We start from the raw sequence: 16,990 nt of genomic DNA, 5'->3' as shown, positions 1-16,990 counted from the left end.
TACTGTTGTTCTGTTTCATTGAAGATACTCTTGAAACATAGAAATTAGAGTGTGTCCGTTGCTGTGTTCAGGGCAACTTGGAACTAGGAAACTCTGAAATGTTCAACCTGGAAACCCTTTATAGAAAGATGAGATCAGAGGATCAATAGGAAGCTCTACGCGAAATAAAAGTAAGCACATCTTTACTCTGAGGTTCTGAGTTGTCTTGAACATGGCTAGTTTGTATCCAGTCAGTAACTCCACTATACGGGTTGTACCCAGTCAGGTTGTACCCAGTCAGTAACTCCACTATACAGGTTGTATCCAGTCAGGTTGTACCCAGTCAGGTTGTACCCATTCAGGTTGTACCCAGTCAGGTTGTACCCAGTCAGGTTGTATCCAGTCAGGTTGTACCCAGTCAGGTTGTACCCAGTCAGGTTGTATCCAGTCAGGTTGTACCCAGTCAGGTTGTATCCAGTCAGGTTGTATCCAGTCAGGTTGTATCCAGTCAGGTTGTACTCAGTCAGGTTGTACCCAGTCAGGTTGTATCCAGTCAGGTTGTATCCAGTCAGGTTGTACCCAGTCAGGTTGTATCCAGTCAGGTTGTATCCAGTCAGTTCCATTGTGTCAGTAACTCCCCTATACAGGTTGTTTCCAGTCAGATTGTACCCAGTCTGGTTGTATCCAGGTTGTTTCCAGTCAGGTTGTACCCAGTCAGTTTCATTGTGTCAGTAACTCCACTATAAAGGTTGTAGCCTTCTGAAAGTATTCAGACCCGTGTGAAGTTGCTGGATGTTGGCGAGAACTGGAACACGCCGTTTTACCCGTCGATCCAGAGCATCCCAAACAGTGGAGGATGTGTCTGGTGAGGATGCAGGTCATGGACGAACTGGGACATTTTCAGTTTCCAGGAATGTAGTCCAGAACCTTGTGACACGGGGCCGTGCATTATCATGCTGAAACATGAGGTGATGAATGGCACGACAATGGACCTCAGAATCTCGCCACGGTATCTCTGTCCGATAAAATGCAATTGTGTTCGTTTATCCGTAGCTTATGCCTGCCCATAACCCCACTGCCACCATGGGGCACTCTGTTCACAACGTTGACATTGGCAAACCACTCACGCACACGACGCCATACACCTGGTCTGAGGTTGTGAGGCCGGTTGGACGTACTGCCAAATTCTCTAAAACAACGTTGGAGATGGCTTATGGTAGAGAAATGAACATGCAATTATTTGCTGGACATTCCTGCACGTTCCCTCAACTTGAGACATCTGTGGCATTGTGTTGTGTTACAAAACTGCACATTTTAGAGTGACCTTTTGTCCCCAGCACAAGGTGCACTTGTGTAATAATCATGCTGTTTAATCAGTTTATTGATATGCTACACCTGTCAGGTGGATGGATTATCTTGGCAAAAGAGAAATGCTCACCAACAGGGATGTAAACAAATTAGTGCACAACATTTGAGAGAAACACGCTTTTCGTGGAACATTTCTGTGATATTTTATTTCAGCTCATGAAACATGGGACCAACACTTTACATGTTGTGTTTATATTTTAGTATAGAATAGGTTATTTTTGGTTGTAATGGTGACTTCTAGAGACAGGCAGGCAGGCAGGCGGACAAACAGGCAGGCAGACAGACAGGCAGACAGACAGACCTTTTCAGATAGACTTGTAGACATCATAGTGACAGACAGACAGCTCTTCAGATAGACTTCTAGATGTCATAGTGACAGACAGCTCTTCAGATAGACATCATAGTGACAGACAGACAGCTCTTCAGATAGACATCATAGTGACAGACAGACAGCTCTTCAGATAGACATCATAGTGACAGACAGCTCTTCAGATAGACATCATAGTGACAGACAGACAGCTCTTCAGATAGACTTCTAGACGTCATAGTGACAGACCGGGACCTTTAATACCACATTTCACAAGTATTTCTATTCAGAGTTCTATCCTGTCCAGCAGAGAGAGACTAAATACTAACATAAATAAATATGAGTTAGGGTTAGGTTCAGAGTTCTATCCTGTCCAGCAGAGAGAGACTAAATACTAACATAAATAAATATGGGTTAGGGTTAGGTTCAGAGTTCTATCCTGTCCAGCAGAGAGAGACTAAATACTAACATAAATAAATATGCTCTATGACTCTAACCCTCCTCCATGAGAGCTGCAAGGTGTGCAGGGTTTTGTTCCAGCCCTTGAACACTTGGTTCTACGCATCAGCTACTCCTCAGGCTGTTTATATTGAATACTGAGAGAGTATAACAGACGCTCTGATTGGCTAATCTACAGCTGCTTCTATAACAGACGCTCTGATTGGCTAATCTACAGCTGCTTCAATAACAGACGCTCTGATTGGCTAATCTACAGCTGCTTCTATAACAGACACTGATTGGCTAATCTACAGCTGCTTCTATAACAGAAGCTCTGATTGGCTAATCTACAGCTGCTTCTATAACAGATGCTCTTATTGGCTACGTCACATTATGACTCTTTGGTGTGCTGGGCTCTGATAGGCTATAGGGAGGGTGCATTACCAAGAGCTGTGTGTGTGTGTTGTGTGTCTGTGTGTGTGTGTCAGACGGGGTTTTCCTCCGAGAGGTCGGAGTCCATCTGGATAACCTCGGGGGCGGGGCCTATTGGGACTTCCACGGCCTCAGGGTGATTCCCATTGGCCAGCGCGGCGTTGGTGGGCGGCGGCTTCTCGGGGCAGTTCTGCACAGTGATGATGCGATTGAAGGCTTTGAGTCGTCTCCATAGCAACCAGTACACTTTACACTGGACATACATGAACACCAGTCCGCCTGACATGCCTATCGCCACGATGACCAGCTTCATCCAGAACGGCCACTCCAACACACCTAGAGAGAGAGAGAGAGAGAGAGGTGTAGAGGTAGAGAGAGAGAGAGCGAGAGAGGTGTAGAGGTAGAGAGAGAGAGCGAGAGAGGTAGAGAGAGAGGTGTAGAGATAGAGAGAGAGAGAGGTGTAGAGGTAGAGAGAGCGAGAGAGGTAGAGAGAGAGAGGGGTAGAGAGAGAGGTGTAGAGGTAGAGAGAGAGAGGTGTAGAGGTAGAGAGAGAGAGAGAGAGAGAGAGAGGTAGAGAGAGAGAGAGAGAGAGAGAGGTGTAAAGGTAGAGAGAGAGCGAGAGGGACAGACACACAGACATATAGATACACAGGTTAGTTATGTCTACCCAGGGGGAAACAGAGAGATTGTGTGTGTCTGTGTTTGATACCAGAGGCCTCCTTACCCTCAGCAGTGTAGTACTTCATCACTGATATTCTCCACATGTCGTCTGAAAACACAGTAATGTTACTATATTCTCCTCTCATCTGAAAACACAGTAATGTTACTATATTCTCCTGAAAACACAGTAATGTTACTATATTCTCCTCTCATCTGAAAACACAGTAATGTTACTATATTCTCCTGAAAACACAGTAATGTTACTATATTCTCCTGAAAACACAGTAATGTTACTATATTCTCATCTGAAAACACAGTAATGTTACTATATTCTCCTGAAAACACAGTAATGTTACTATATTCTCCTGAAAACACAGTAATGTTACTATATTCTCCTGAAAACACAGTAATGTTACTATATTCTCCTGAAAACACAGTAATGTTACTATATTCTCCTGAAAACACAGTAATGTTACTATATTCTCCTGAAAACACAGTAATGTTACTATATTCTCCTGAAAACACAGTAATGTTACTATATTCTCCTGAAAACACAGTAATGTTACTATATTCTCATCTGAAAACACAGTAATGTTACTATATTCTCCTGAAAACACAGTAATGTTACTATATTCTCATCTGAAAACACAGTAATGTTACTATATTCTCCTCTCATCTGAAAACACAGTAATGTTACTATATTCTCCTGAAAACACAGTAATGTTACTATATTCTCCTCTCATCTGAAAACACAGTAATGTTACTATATTCTCCTGAAAACACAGTAATGTTACTATATTCTCCTGAAAACACAGTAATGTTACTATATTCTCCTCTCATCTGAAAACACAGTAATGTTACTATATTCTCCTGAAAACACAGTAATGTTACTATATTCTCCTGAAAACACAGTAATGTTACTATATTCTCCTGAAAACATAGTAATGTTACTATATTCTCCTGAAAACACAGTAATGTTACTATATTCTCCTGAAAACACAGTAATGTTACTATATTCTCATCTGAAAACACAGTAATGTTACTATATTCTCCTGAAAACACAGTAATGTTACTATATTCTCCTGAAAACACAGTAATGTTACTATATTCTCCTGAAAACACAGTAATGTTACTATATTCTCATCTGAAAACACAGTAATGTTACTATATTCTCCTGAAAACACAGTAATGTTACTATATTCTCCTGAAAACACAGTAATGTTACTATATTCTCATCTGAAAACACAGTAATGTTACTATATTCTCATCTGAAAACACAGTAATGTTACTATATTCTCCTGAAAACACAGTAATGTTACTATATTCTCATCTGAAAACACAGTAATGTTACTATATTCTCCTGAAAACACAGTAATGTTACTATATTCTCATCTGAAAACACAGTAATGTTACTATATTCTCCTGAAAACACAGTAATGTTACTATATTCTCATCTGAAAACACAGTAATGTTACTATATTCTCCTGAAAACACAGTAATGTTACTATATTCTCCTGAAAACACAGTAATGTTACTATATTCTCCTCTCATCTGAAAACACAGTAATGTTACTATATTCTCCTGAAAACATAGTAATGTTACTATATTCTCATCTGAAAACACAGTAATGTTACTATATTCTCATCTGAAAACATAGTAATGTTACTATATTCTCCTGAAAACACAGTAATGTTACTATATTCTCATCTGAAAACACAGTAATGTTACTATATTCTCATCTGAAAACACAGTAATGTTACTATATTCTCCTGAAAACACAGTAATGTTACTATATTCTCCTGAAAACACAGTAATGTTACTATATTCTCATCTGAAAACACAGTAATGTTACTATATTCTCCTCTCATCTGAAAACACAGTAATGTTACTATATTCTCCTGAAAACACAGTAATGTTACTATATTCTCCTGAAAACACAGTAATGTTACTATATTCTCCTGAAAACACAGTAATGTTACTATATTCTCATCTGAAAACACAGTAATGTTACTATATTCTCCTGAAAACACAGTAATGTTACTATATTCTCATCTGAAAACACAGTAATGTTACTATATTCTCCTGAAAACACAGTAATGTTACTATATTCTCATCTGAAAACATAGTAATGTTACTATATTCTCCTGAAAACATAGTAATGTTACTATATTCTCCTGAAAACACAGTAATGTTACTATATTCTCCTGAAAACACAGTAATGTTACTATATTCTCATCTGAAAACACAGTAATGTTACTATATTCTCCTGAAAACACAGTAATGTTACTATATTCTCCTCTCATCTGAAAACACAGTAATGTTACTATATTCTCCTGAAAACACAGTAATGTTACTATATTCTCATCTGAAAACACAGTAATGTTACTATATTCTCCTGAAAACACAGTAATGTTACTATATTCTCATCTGAAAACACAGTAATGTTACTATATTCTCCTGAAAACACAGTAATGTTACTATATTCTCCTCTCATCTGAAAACACAGTAATGTTACTATATTCTCATCTGAAAACACAGTAATGTTACTATATTCTCATCTGAAAACACAGTAATGTTACTATATTCTCCTGAAAACACAGTAATGTTACTATATTCTCATCTGAAAACACAGTAATGTTACTATATTCTCCTGAAAACACAGTAATGTTACTATATTCTCATCTGAAAACACAGTAATGTTACTATATTCTCCTGAAAACACAGTAATGTTACTATATTCTCATCTGAAAACACAGTAATGTTACTATATTCTCCTGAAAACATAGTAATGTTACTATATTCTCCTGAAAACATAGTAATGTTACTATATTCTCCTGAAAACACAGTAATGTTACTATATTCTCATCTGAAAACACAGTAATGTTACTATATTCTCATCTGAAAACACAGTAATGTTACTATATTCTCCTGAAAACACAGTAATGTTACTATATTCTCCTGAAAACACAGTAATGTTACTATATTCTCCTGAAAACACAGTAATGTTACTATATTCTCAACTGAAAACACAGTAATGTTACTATATTCTCATCTGAAAACACAGTAATGTTACTATATTCTCCTGAAAACACAGTAATGTTACTATATTCTCCTGAAAACACAGTAATGTTACTATATTCTCCTGAAAACACAGTAATGTTACTATATTCTCATCTGAAAACACAGTAATGTTACTATATTCTCATCTGAAAACACAGTAATGTTACTATATTCTCCTGAAAACACAGTAATGTTACTATATTCTCATCTGAAAACACAGTAATGTTACTATATTCTCATCTGAAAACACAGTAATGTTACTATATTCTCCTGAAAACACAGTAATGTTACTATATTCTCCTGAAAACACAGTAATGTAAGAAGTTGGGTTAAGGTTGTATAGAGGTTGGATTAAGATTGTAAGACGTTGGGTTGAATAGAGGTTAGGGTTGTGATTGTACAGAGGTTAGGTCAGGGTTGTATAGAGGTTGGGTTAGGGTTGTGGTTGTACAGAGGTTAGGTCAGGGTTGTATAGAGGTTGGGTTAGGGTTGTTGTTGTACAGAGGTTAGGTCAGGGTTGTATAGAGGTTGGGTTAGGGTTGTGGTTGTACAGAGGTTAGGTCAGGGTTGTATAGAGGTTAGGTTAGGGTTGTGGTTGTACAGAGGTTAGGTCAGGGTTGTATAGAGGTTGGGTTAGGGTTGTGGTTGTACAGAGGTTAGGTCAGGGTTGTATAGAGGTTGGGTTAAGGTTGTGGTTGTACAGAGGTTAGGTCAGGGTTGTATAGAGGTTGGATTAGGGTTGTGGTTGTACAGAGGTTTGGTCAGGGTTGTATAGAGGTTGGATTAGGGTTGTGGTTGTACAGAGGTTTGGTCAGGGTTGTATAGAGGTTGGGTTAGGGTTGTGATTGTACAGAGGTTAGGTCAGGGTTGTATAAAGGTTAGGTCAGGGTTGTATAGAGGTTGGGTCAGGGTTGTGGTTGTACAGAGGTTAGGTCAGGGTTGTATAGAGGTTAGGGTTGTGGTTGTACAGAGGTTAGGTCAGGGTTGTATAGAGGTTGGGTTAAGGTTGTGGTTGTATAGAGGTTAGGTCAGGGTTGTGGTTGGACAGAGGTTAGGTCAGGGTTGTATAGAGGTTAGGTCAGGGTTGTATAGAGGTTGGGTTAAGGTTGTGATTGTACAGAGGTTAGGTTAGGGTTGTAATAGAGGTTGGGTTAGGGTTGTGATTGTACAGAGGTTAGGTCAGGGTTGTATAGAGGTTGGGTTAGGGTTGTGGTTGTACAGAGGTTAGGTAAGGGTTGTATAGAGGTTGGGTTAGGGTTGTGGTTGTACAGAGGTTAGGTCAGGGTTGTATAGAGGTTGGGTTAGGGTTGTGGTTGTACAGAGGTTAGGTCAGGGTTGTATAGAGGTTGGGTTAGGGTTGTGGTTGTACAGAGGTTAGGTCAGGGTTGTATAGAGGTTAGGTCAGGGTTGTGGTTCTACAGAGGTTAGGGTTGTATAGAGGTTGGGTTAAGGTCAGGGTGGAGGTGCTGACCGGTGTTGCGTCCCAGGTTGATCTCGTGGAGGGTTCTGTTGACGAGGACGTATACGGACCAGAGAACACAACCAATGGCCACCAGGTGGAACATCAGGGAGCATAAGATCTTCCTCCTCTCATTGGTCGACATCTGGAGCTTCTCCCACTGAGGGAGAGAAAAGGTGAGAAAGAGTGTGTCATAGACAGGTATCTATGTATCTGAACCATCATGGTGTCTCTGACAGCATGGGCAGCTCCACTGAGTCCCCTCGTGGTGTCTGTGACAGCATGGGCAGCTCCACTGAGTCCCATCATGGTGTCTGACAGCATGGGCAGCTCCACTGAGTCCCCTCATGGTGTCTGACAGCATGGGCAGCTCCACTGAGTCCCATCATGGTGTCTGACAGCATGGGCGGCTCCACTGAGTCCCCTCATGGTGTCTGACAGCATGGGCATCTCCACTGAGTCCCATCATGGTGTCTGTGTAGAGGTCAGATGTGTTGAGGTGTGTGTAGAGGTGAGATGTGTTGAGTTGTGTGTTGAGACAAGGCGTGCTGAGGTGTGTGTAGAGGTTAGATGTGTTGAGGTGTGTGTAGAGGTTAGATGTGTTGAGGTGTGTGTAGAGGTTAGATGTGTTGAGGTCAGATGTGTAGAGGTGTGTGTTGAGGTCAGATGTGTAGAGTTCAGATGTGTTGAGTTGTGTGTGTAGAGGTCAGATGTGTGTAGAGGTTAGATGTGTAGAGGTCAGATGTGTTGAGGGGTGTGTAGAGGTCAGATGTGTTGAGGTCAGATGTGTTGAGATGTGTGTAGAGGTTAGATGTGTTGAGGTCAGATGTGTGTAGAGGTTAGATGTGTAGAGGTCAGATGTGTTGAGGGGTGTGTAGAGGTCAGATGTGTTGAGGTCAGATGTGTTGAGATGTGTGTAGAGGTTAGATGTGTTGAGGTCAGATGTGTGTAGAGGTTAGATGTGTAGAGATGTGTGTAGAGGTCAGATGTGTAGAGATGTGTGTAGAGGTTAGATGTGTTGAGGTCAGATGTGTTGAGGGTTGTGTAGAGGTTAGATGTGTTGAGGTCAGATGTGTTGAGGGGTGTGTAGAGGTTAGATGTGTAGAGATGTGTGTAGAGGTTAGATGTGTTGAGGGGTGTGTAGAGGTTAGATGTGTAGAGATGTGTGTAGAGGTTAGATGTGTAGAGGTCAGATGTGTTGAGGTCAGATGTATAGAGGTCAGATGTGTTGAGTTGTGTGTGTAGAGGTCAGATGTGTGTAGAGGTTAGATGTGTAGAGATGTGTGTAGAGGTTAGATGTGTTGAGGTCAGATGTGTTGAGGGGTGTGTAGAGGTCAGATGTATAGAGGTCAGATGTGTAGAGGTCAGATGTGTTGAGGTGTATAGAGGTTAGATGTGTTGAGGTCAGATGTGTTGAGGTGTATATACAGGTGTGTTGAGGTCTCTGTACCTTACGTAGAGGTTTAAGGTGAGTCTCCATGATGAAGTTGTATTGGCACAGCTCACAGCAGTGTGTGTCTGATGACTTGATCCACTGGTTGAGACAGTCCTGGTGAACAAACCTCATGCTGCCTGTACAGCGGCACGGGGTTATCAACACACACTCCTCATCTCCTTCACAGTGGCAGATCCTACACACACACACACACACACACACACACACACACACACACACACACACACACACACACACACACACACACACACACACACACACACACACACACACACACACACACACACACACACAGAAACACAGAGATGAACACACACACGTGAACACAAACACACACAGAGATGAACACACACACAAACACACACAGAGATGAACACACACACACACACACACAGAAACACACACACACACACACACACACACACACACACACACACACACACACACACACACACACACAGAAACAGAGATGAACACACACACATGAACACACACACACACACACAGAGATGAACACACACACACATGAATACACACACAGAGATGAACACACACACACACACACACACACACACACACACACACACAAACACACACAGAGGTGAACACACACACACATGAATACACACACAGAGATGAACACACACACACACACACACACAAACACACACAGAGGTGAACATACACACACACACACACACACAGATGAACACACACACGTGAACACACACACACACACAGATGAACACACACACACAGAGACAGACACACACACACACACAGATGAACAAACACACCTACCTGCAGACCTCTGGCTCGTCATCGGAGCAGCCTTCGGGGGCGTTGCAGCCCCCATATCTCCGTGGCGACGGCGCGGACATGTCTCCACCCACTGACCCGGTCTCCTGGTAATTCTTAGTGATCTGTCCCTCCCCCTCTCCATCCTCAGCCAATGATGAGCTACCGCCGGGGCTACGGAACTTAGACCCCGCCCCCTCCCTGCGCTGGGAGCTCCGCCCGCTCTCCTCCCCTCCTCCTCCTGGTCGACGGTTCTTCACTCCGGAACCGTTCTCCAGTGGTACCTCTTTCTCTTGGTTCTCCTTCCCCTCATCAGACCCTACAGACTGCAGCTCCATCCCCTCTCCCCCTCCCCTCTCCCTGCTACTCCCACTGCGGCGTCGTCCCCTCTTGGCTTTCTCCCTGCTCCAGCTTCTGGCCTCCCGCCCCGCCTCCCCGTCAGATGACGAATCAGATTCAGGAGGGGCAGCGCTACGGTGGCGGGGATGTTCCCCTCTCCTCTCCCTCCTCCTCTCCCCTCTCCTCTCCCTCCTCCTCTCCCCCCTCTCTCCGATGCGGTCAGAGCTGCGGTCACTGCGGTCGTCACTGTGTTGGACCGGGTCATCTTGTGCGGTCGCTGGGGCATCGGGGGCGGAGCAGGAGTCTCTCTTCCTGTTTGGTTTCTTCTTCTTCCTGGTTTGGCCCTGCTGGGAGGAGCCTAACGCGGTCTGGGAGGAGCCTAATGCTGCGCCGCTCAGCTTCATCACTGCTGTGTCACAACCTTCCTCTACACGACCCAGCGGCACCGGCCTATACACACACACACACACGCACACACACACACACACACACACACAGAGAGACACAGGGAGACACACACACACACATACAAAGAGAGACACAGGGAGACACACACACAAAGAGAGACACAGGGAGACACACACACACACAAAGAGAGACACACACACACTCGTGAAACAGACAGCGAGATGGAGAGATGAAAAGACAGCATGAGGGAAACTGTATCCCTGGGTAACAGTATCCCTGGGTAACTGTATCCCTGGGTAACACTATCCCTGGGTAACACTATCCCCGGGTAACACTATCCCTGGGTAACAGTATCACTGGGTAACACTATCCCAGGGTAACACTATCACTGGGTAACACTATCCCTGGGTAACACTATCCCTGGGTAACAGTATCCCTGGGTAACAGTATCCCTGGGTAACACTATCCCTGGGTAACAGTATCCCCGGGTAACAGTATCCCCGGGTAACAGTATCCCTGGGTAACAGTTTCCCTGGGTAACACTATCACTGGGTAACACTATCCCTGGGTAACATTATCCCTGGGTAACAGTATCCCTGGGTAACATAATCCCTGGGTAACAGTATCCCTGGGTAACACTATCCCTGGGTAACACTATACCCGGGTAACAGTATCCCTGGGTAACAGTATCCCTGGGTAACAGTATCCCTGGGTAACAGTATCCCTGGGTAACAGTATCCCTGGGTAACAGTATCCCTGGGTAACAGTATCCCTGGCTAACACTATACCTGGGTAACACTATACCTGGGTAACAGTATCCCTAAGTAACACTATCCCTGGGTAACACGACCAGACCAGGCTGTTAGCTACCTGATGGGCCAGATAGAGGAATCAACCAGATCAGGCTGTCAGCTACCTGATGGGCCAGCTAGAGGAATCAACCAGACCAGGCTGTTAGCTACCTGATGGGCCAGCTAGAGGAATCAACCAGACCAGGCTGTCAGCTACCTGATGGGCCAGCTAGAGGAATCAACCAGACCAGGCTGTTAGCTACCTGATGGGCCAGCTAGAGGAATCAATCAGACCAGGCTGTCAGCTTCCTGATGGGCCAGCTAGAGGAATCAACCAGATCAGGCTGTCAGCTACCTGATGGGCCAGCTAGAGGAATCAACCAGATCAGGCTGTTAGCTACCTGATGGGCCAGCTAGAGGAATCAACCAGACCAGGCTGTTAGCTACCTGATGGGCCAGCTAGAGGAATCAACCAGACCAGGCTGTCAGCTACATGATGGGCCAGCTAGAGGAATCAACCAGATCAGGCTGTTTATAAACTTTTTGCGTCATAATAATATAAGAATTTCTGGGGTCGTAATCAATGCAGAATGGGGGCAGAAACTGTCTACATTTGTGGACAAGATGCTGAGGGACTCGATACTGCTAAACCTTTAGTCATAGAGAGGGCCCACAGAACTGCACCTGCAGCCCAGAGCAGGCCCGGGGCGAAGGACACACAGAGGCCCATAGATCCGCACCTGCAACCCAGAGCAGGCCCGAGGCGAAACACACAGAGGCCCATAGATCCGCACCTGCAGCCCGGAGCGAAGGACACACAGAGGCCCATAGAACCGCACCTGCAGCCCAGAGCAGGCCCGGGGCGAAGAACACACAGAGGCCCATTGAACCGCACATGCAGCCCGGAGCAGGCCCGGGCGAAGGACACACAGAGGCCCATAGAACCGCACCTGCAGCCCAGAGCGAAGGACACACAGAGGCCCATAGAACCGCACCTGCAGCCCAGAGCGAAGGACATACAGAGGCCCATAGAACCGCACCTGCAGCCCGGAGCAGGCCCGGGCGAAGGACACACAGAGGCCCATAGAACCGCACCTGCAGCCCAGAGCAGGCCTGGAGCGAAGGACACACAGAGGCCCATAGAACCGCACCTGCAGCCCCGAGCAGGCCTGGAGTGAAACACACAGAGACCTATAGAACCGCACCTGCAGCCCTGAGCGAAGGACACACAGAGGCCTATAGAACCGCACCTGTAGCCCCGAGCAGGCCTGGAGTAAAGGACACACAGAGGCCTATAGAACCGCACCTGCAGCCCCGAGCAAAGGACACACAGAGGCCTATAGAACCGCACCTGCAGCCCCGAGCAGGCCTGGAGTGAGACACACAGAGGCCTATAGAACCGCACCTGCAGCCCCGAGCGAAGGACACACAGAGGCCCATAGAACCGCACCTGCAGCCCAGAGCGAAGGACACACAGAGGCCCATAGAACCGCACCTGCAGCCCCGAGCAGGTCTGGAGTGAAGGACACTCAGAGGCCTATAGAACCGCACCTGCAGCCCGGAGCGAAGGACACACAGAGGCCCACAGAACCGCACTTGCAGCCCGGAGCGAAGGACACACAGAGGCCCATAGAACCGCACCTGCAGCCCAGAGCGAAGGACACACAGAGGCCCATAGAACCGCACCTGCAGCCCGGAGCAGGCCCGGGCGAAGGACACACAGAGGCCCATAGAACCGCACCTGCAGCCCCGAGCAGGTCTGGAGTGAAGGACACACAGAGGCCTATAGAACCGCACCTGCAGCCCAGAGCGAAGGACACACAGAGGCCCATAGAACCGCACCTGCAGCCCGGAGCAGGCCCGGGCGAAGGACACACAGAGGCCCATAGAACCGCACCTGCAGCCCCGAGCGAAGGACACACAGAGGCCTATAGAACCGCACCTGCAGCCCCGAGCAGCCCAGAGCGAAGGACACACAGAGACCCAGCGCCATCATCGCACACCTTCTCAAAGAAACAGGATATAATGCAGCTGTCGAGAACCAAGGGAGAGCTGTTCTACAAAGACCAACGCATATCTATCTTCAATGACTATTCTGCAGAGCTATTAGCGGAAGAGAAAAGATTACGACGGGATCAGGAGAGAACTGGCAGCCCAAAAACATCACAAACTCTCTGATGTTCCCTGCGAAGCTGCGCGTCACCCATGAGAGTAAGACCCACATCTTAGATTCTGGACCTGATGCCGAGTCCTTCCTGCGCTCCATGGGGATTACACCACCTTCCAGATCCGAGGACAGGGTCCGGAAAAATATGCCGACTATGTGGCAAATTGTTGTGCCCAGAAGGAGTGAGAGACAGGACCCAAGGCCTAAGAAGTAGCCTCGATCCACCGCGGAACACTGGCCAGTCCACATTGACTACTGAAGCGACCCCTTCTTCTCCATAAGGACTGGAAACTTCCTGGATTTCTGCTCATCATTGGGATCTTATTGTGGGACTAAATCATGAACCTTTGCCCTACAGTTTGTTGGGATGAGAAGGTGCAGATATCAGAGGAGAGCTGGGGAAACATATGGAAAACACTACATAAAGACACTACATGGACCCAAACAAGGGAGTTTCAATTCAAAGTACTACATCGTTTTTTTATGAGCCCTGATAAACTGAAATGTGTAACAAAATGCTGGACAAATGAACAGGCACCTTCAAAAGATATGTGGTTAGGTCTATGTGGGGAACTGACATGGAGAGGATTACATCAATCAGCATAAACAACACCTATAGGTGTAAAGACAGAGAATATATGTGGTTAGGTCTATGTGGGGAACTGACATGGAGAGGATTACATCAATCTTGCAACATAGACAACACCTATAGGTGTGAAGGTGTCTGGTCAGAGTTCCTGACATATCGTACGGGTCTTATCCTGTCATTTATGGGCTGTTTGTTTGTTTCTGTTGTTTTCGTGTGGCTTAATCTAAACTGTCTACTTATTCAGACTCTTGAAATATTTGCTCCATACAGCCAAAATGTAACCTTAACATGTGACTGTAACCACGCTCCAAAATGTTCCCTTAACATGTGACTGTAACCACGCTCCAAAATGTTCCCTTAACATGTGACTGTAACCACGCTCCTTAGTAAAGGCAGAGAAGATATGTTGTGTATGTATGGTACGTGTTCTTTATGGGCTCTTTAATAAACCTGTTGGGGAAACGTGTCGTTCAGTACAAACCGTTCCGCAACTTAGCAAACGTTCAAGCCAACTGAAGGCACCGCTGAGTAACAGTCTCACCTGCAGATGTCCTGAGAGGAGGGAGTTGTCCTGGAAACACTGCCAGGAGCCAATCCTGTTGTAGAACTGCTGGCCTGCAACAACCAATCACAGCACATGTCTTCACCTCTAACCAATCAGCAGTGACTGCTGTCGACCAATCAAACAACAACTAATCGATCCATGATTCTTCACCTGCATTGCTTGCTGTTTGGGGTTTTAGGCTGGGTTTCTGTACAGCACTTTGAGATATCAGCTGATGTACGAAGGGCTATATAAAATACATTTGATTGATTGATAATCAATACCTTCAAGACGTTGCTGGATCGATTACCTGACCGACCTGGACCTTTAGTACTCTGGAGGGAGGGGGAGAGCGAGAGAGAGAGAGAGACGGGGTTAATATCAGACTGTATATCTAGTATGTTCTGTACAGAAATGTCTGTATTCAGAGGTATAGATTTTACAGTCAGGAGAAATTCTATGCAGTCATTCTATGAAGTCTCACTCCTCTACTCACAATAACATTTGTACAAAAATGTGTAATTAGACTCTTTAATTTTCACATTAGTAGAGGAGCAGTATACCCTGTTGCAAACAGTTTGACCTTTTTCAAAATAAATTATAAAATAGTTTGACAACCCTGTTTGTAAGCTTTTAAGTTGGATGTGTCATGATATGGTGGGGTTTGCAAAACGGGTCAACTTTCAGCACCTCCATGTCCTAAATGGATGGAAGGTTTTGTTGAAATCAAAAGGAATGCTGTCAAAAAGGAATTTAATTCAAATAGATTTACCCTCAGGACAGAGAGCCAACACACACTACTGGGTATAGATAGGAAGTTATAGAATAACCCTCCTCTCAGGACAGAGAGCCAACACACACTACTGGGTATAGATAGGAATATATAGAATAACCCTCCCCTCAGGACTGAGAGCCAACACACACTACTGGGTATAGATAGGATGTTATATAATAACCCTCCCCTCAGGACTGAGAGCCAACACACACTACTGGGTATAGATAGGAATATATAGAATAACTCTCCCTCCCCTTCTTCTTCCCTTCCCTTCCATCTCCTCACACACAGCAGAAAGGACCCACAGTTCATTCAGAGAGCTCCACAGAGTCTGTGTTCAGGTTAGGGTCAGGGCTAGGGGGTCAGATGTTATAGGTCAGGGGCTTACCTCGGTCTTGTCTTTGGAGCGAGGGGTGCTCCGGCCGTTATTGGCCATCTCCCGAGCGGGGACCACGGAGATCTGCTGCACCGGCATCCTCACTGCGTTCCCAGATCTCTCCTCTCTCTGAACTCACTCCGTGTGTGTGTACAGCGGTAATCCACTCGGTGTTCCACAGGTCCGGAACTCGGAGAACAGAATAGCGGAATGGGATCAGGTCACCGTGGAAATGGACAGAAGGCTCTGGACGGCAGGGTGTCAGATCGTCATGCCAACTCAGAAGTCAACAACACCCCTCCACCCCCAGAGAGACGGAGAGAGGGAGGGAGAGAGAGATAATCTGAAACAGCTGTGATGGTAACTGGGGAGGAACAGGTGAGTGTCTGGCTGAGGGGGAGGAGACTCAGGGTGCTGGGTCAATCAGCATATGGCCCATCAGGCTTAACGCTCAAATTAGCCTGACTACTGATAATCAGCTTACACACACTGGTTACCTAGCCCTTAAAACAAGCCCAGTCCTTCCAGTTTGATGCTAGGTCTAGTCCAAAACGATCTCACCCAAACCAGCAGCGTAGACAGACATTTGTTGGCAGGTGGGCCCTAACCCTAACCCTAACCCCAACCCCAACCAGCAAATTTCAATCAGATGATCTAGAATGAGAATCCGATGATCTAGAATGACAATCCGATGATCTAGATTCTAGAATGACAATCCGATGATCTAGAATGACAATCCGATGATCTAGATTCTAGAATGACAATCCGATGATCTAGAATGACAATCCGATGATCTAGAATGACAATCAGATGATCTAGAATGACAATCCGATGATCTAGATTCTAGAATGACAATCCGATGATCTAGAATGACAATAAGATGATCTAGAATGACAACCACATGATCTAGAATGACAACCACATGATCTAGAATGACAATCAGATGATCTAGAATGACATTCCGATGATTCAAGGGTTTTTCTTTATTTTTTACTATTTTCTACACTGCAGAATAATAGTGAAGACTTCAAAACTTTAAAAAAA

General features: G+C 45.2%; 1 protein-coding gene across 1 annotated transcript; it reads right to left on the bottom strand.

Annotated features, from left to right (window-relative positions):
* Positions 1-1,465: 1,465 nt before the first annotated feature.
* Positions 1,466-16,352, bottom strand: marchf1 (membrane-associated ring finger (C3HC4) 1). The gene is made up of 8 exons (XM_090188484.1): positions 15,959-16,352; positions 15,080-15,130; positions 14,793-14,866; positions 9,961-10,746; positions 9,154-9,334; positions 7,716-7,863; positions 3,249-3,293; positions 1,466-2,860 (listed from the first exon to the last, which is right to left on the bottom strand). Exons 1-8 carry the CDS (start codon positions 16,043-16,045, stop codon positions 2,577-2,579), a joined length of 1,656 nt encoding a protein of 551 aa, XP_090044610.1. The 5' UTR covers positions 16,046-16,352; the 3' UTR covers positions 1,466-2,576.
* Positions 16,353-16,990: the final 638 nt, after the last annotated feature.

This window comes from Oncorhynchus mykiss, chromosome 10 (genome assembly GCF_057628025.1).
Source record: "Oncorhynchus mykiss isolate SJ-2025 chromosome 10, ASM5762802v1, whole genome shotgun sequence".
NCBI lineage: Eukaryota > Metazoa > Chordata > Actinopteri > Salmoniformes > Salmonidae > Oncorhynchus > Oncorhynchus mykiss.
Note: the sequence above shows the minus strand (reverse complement) of the source record. Positions and strands in the feature narration are given on the sequence as shown.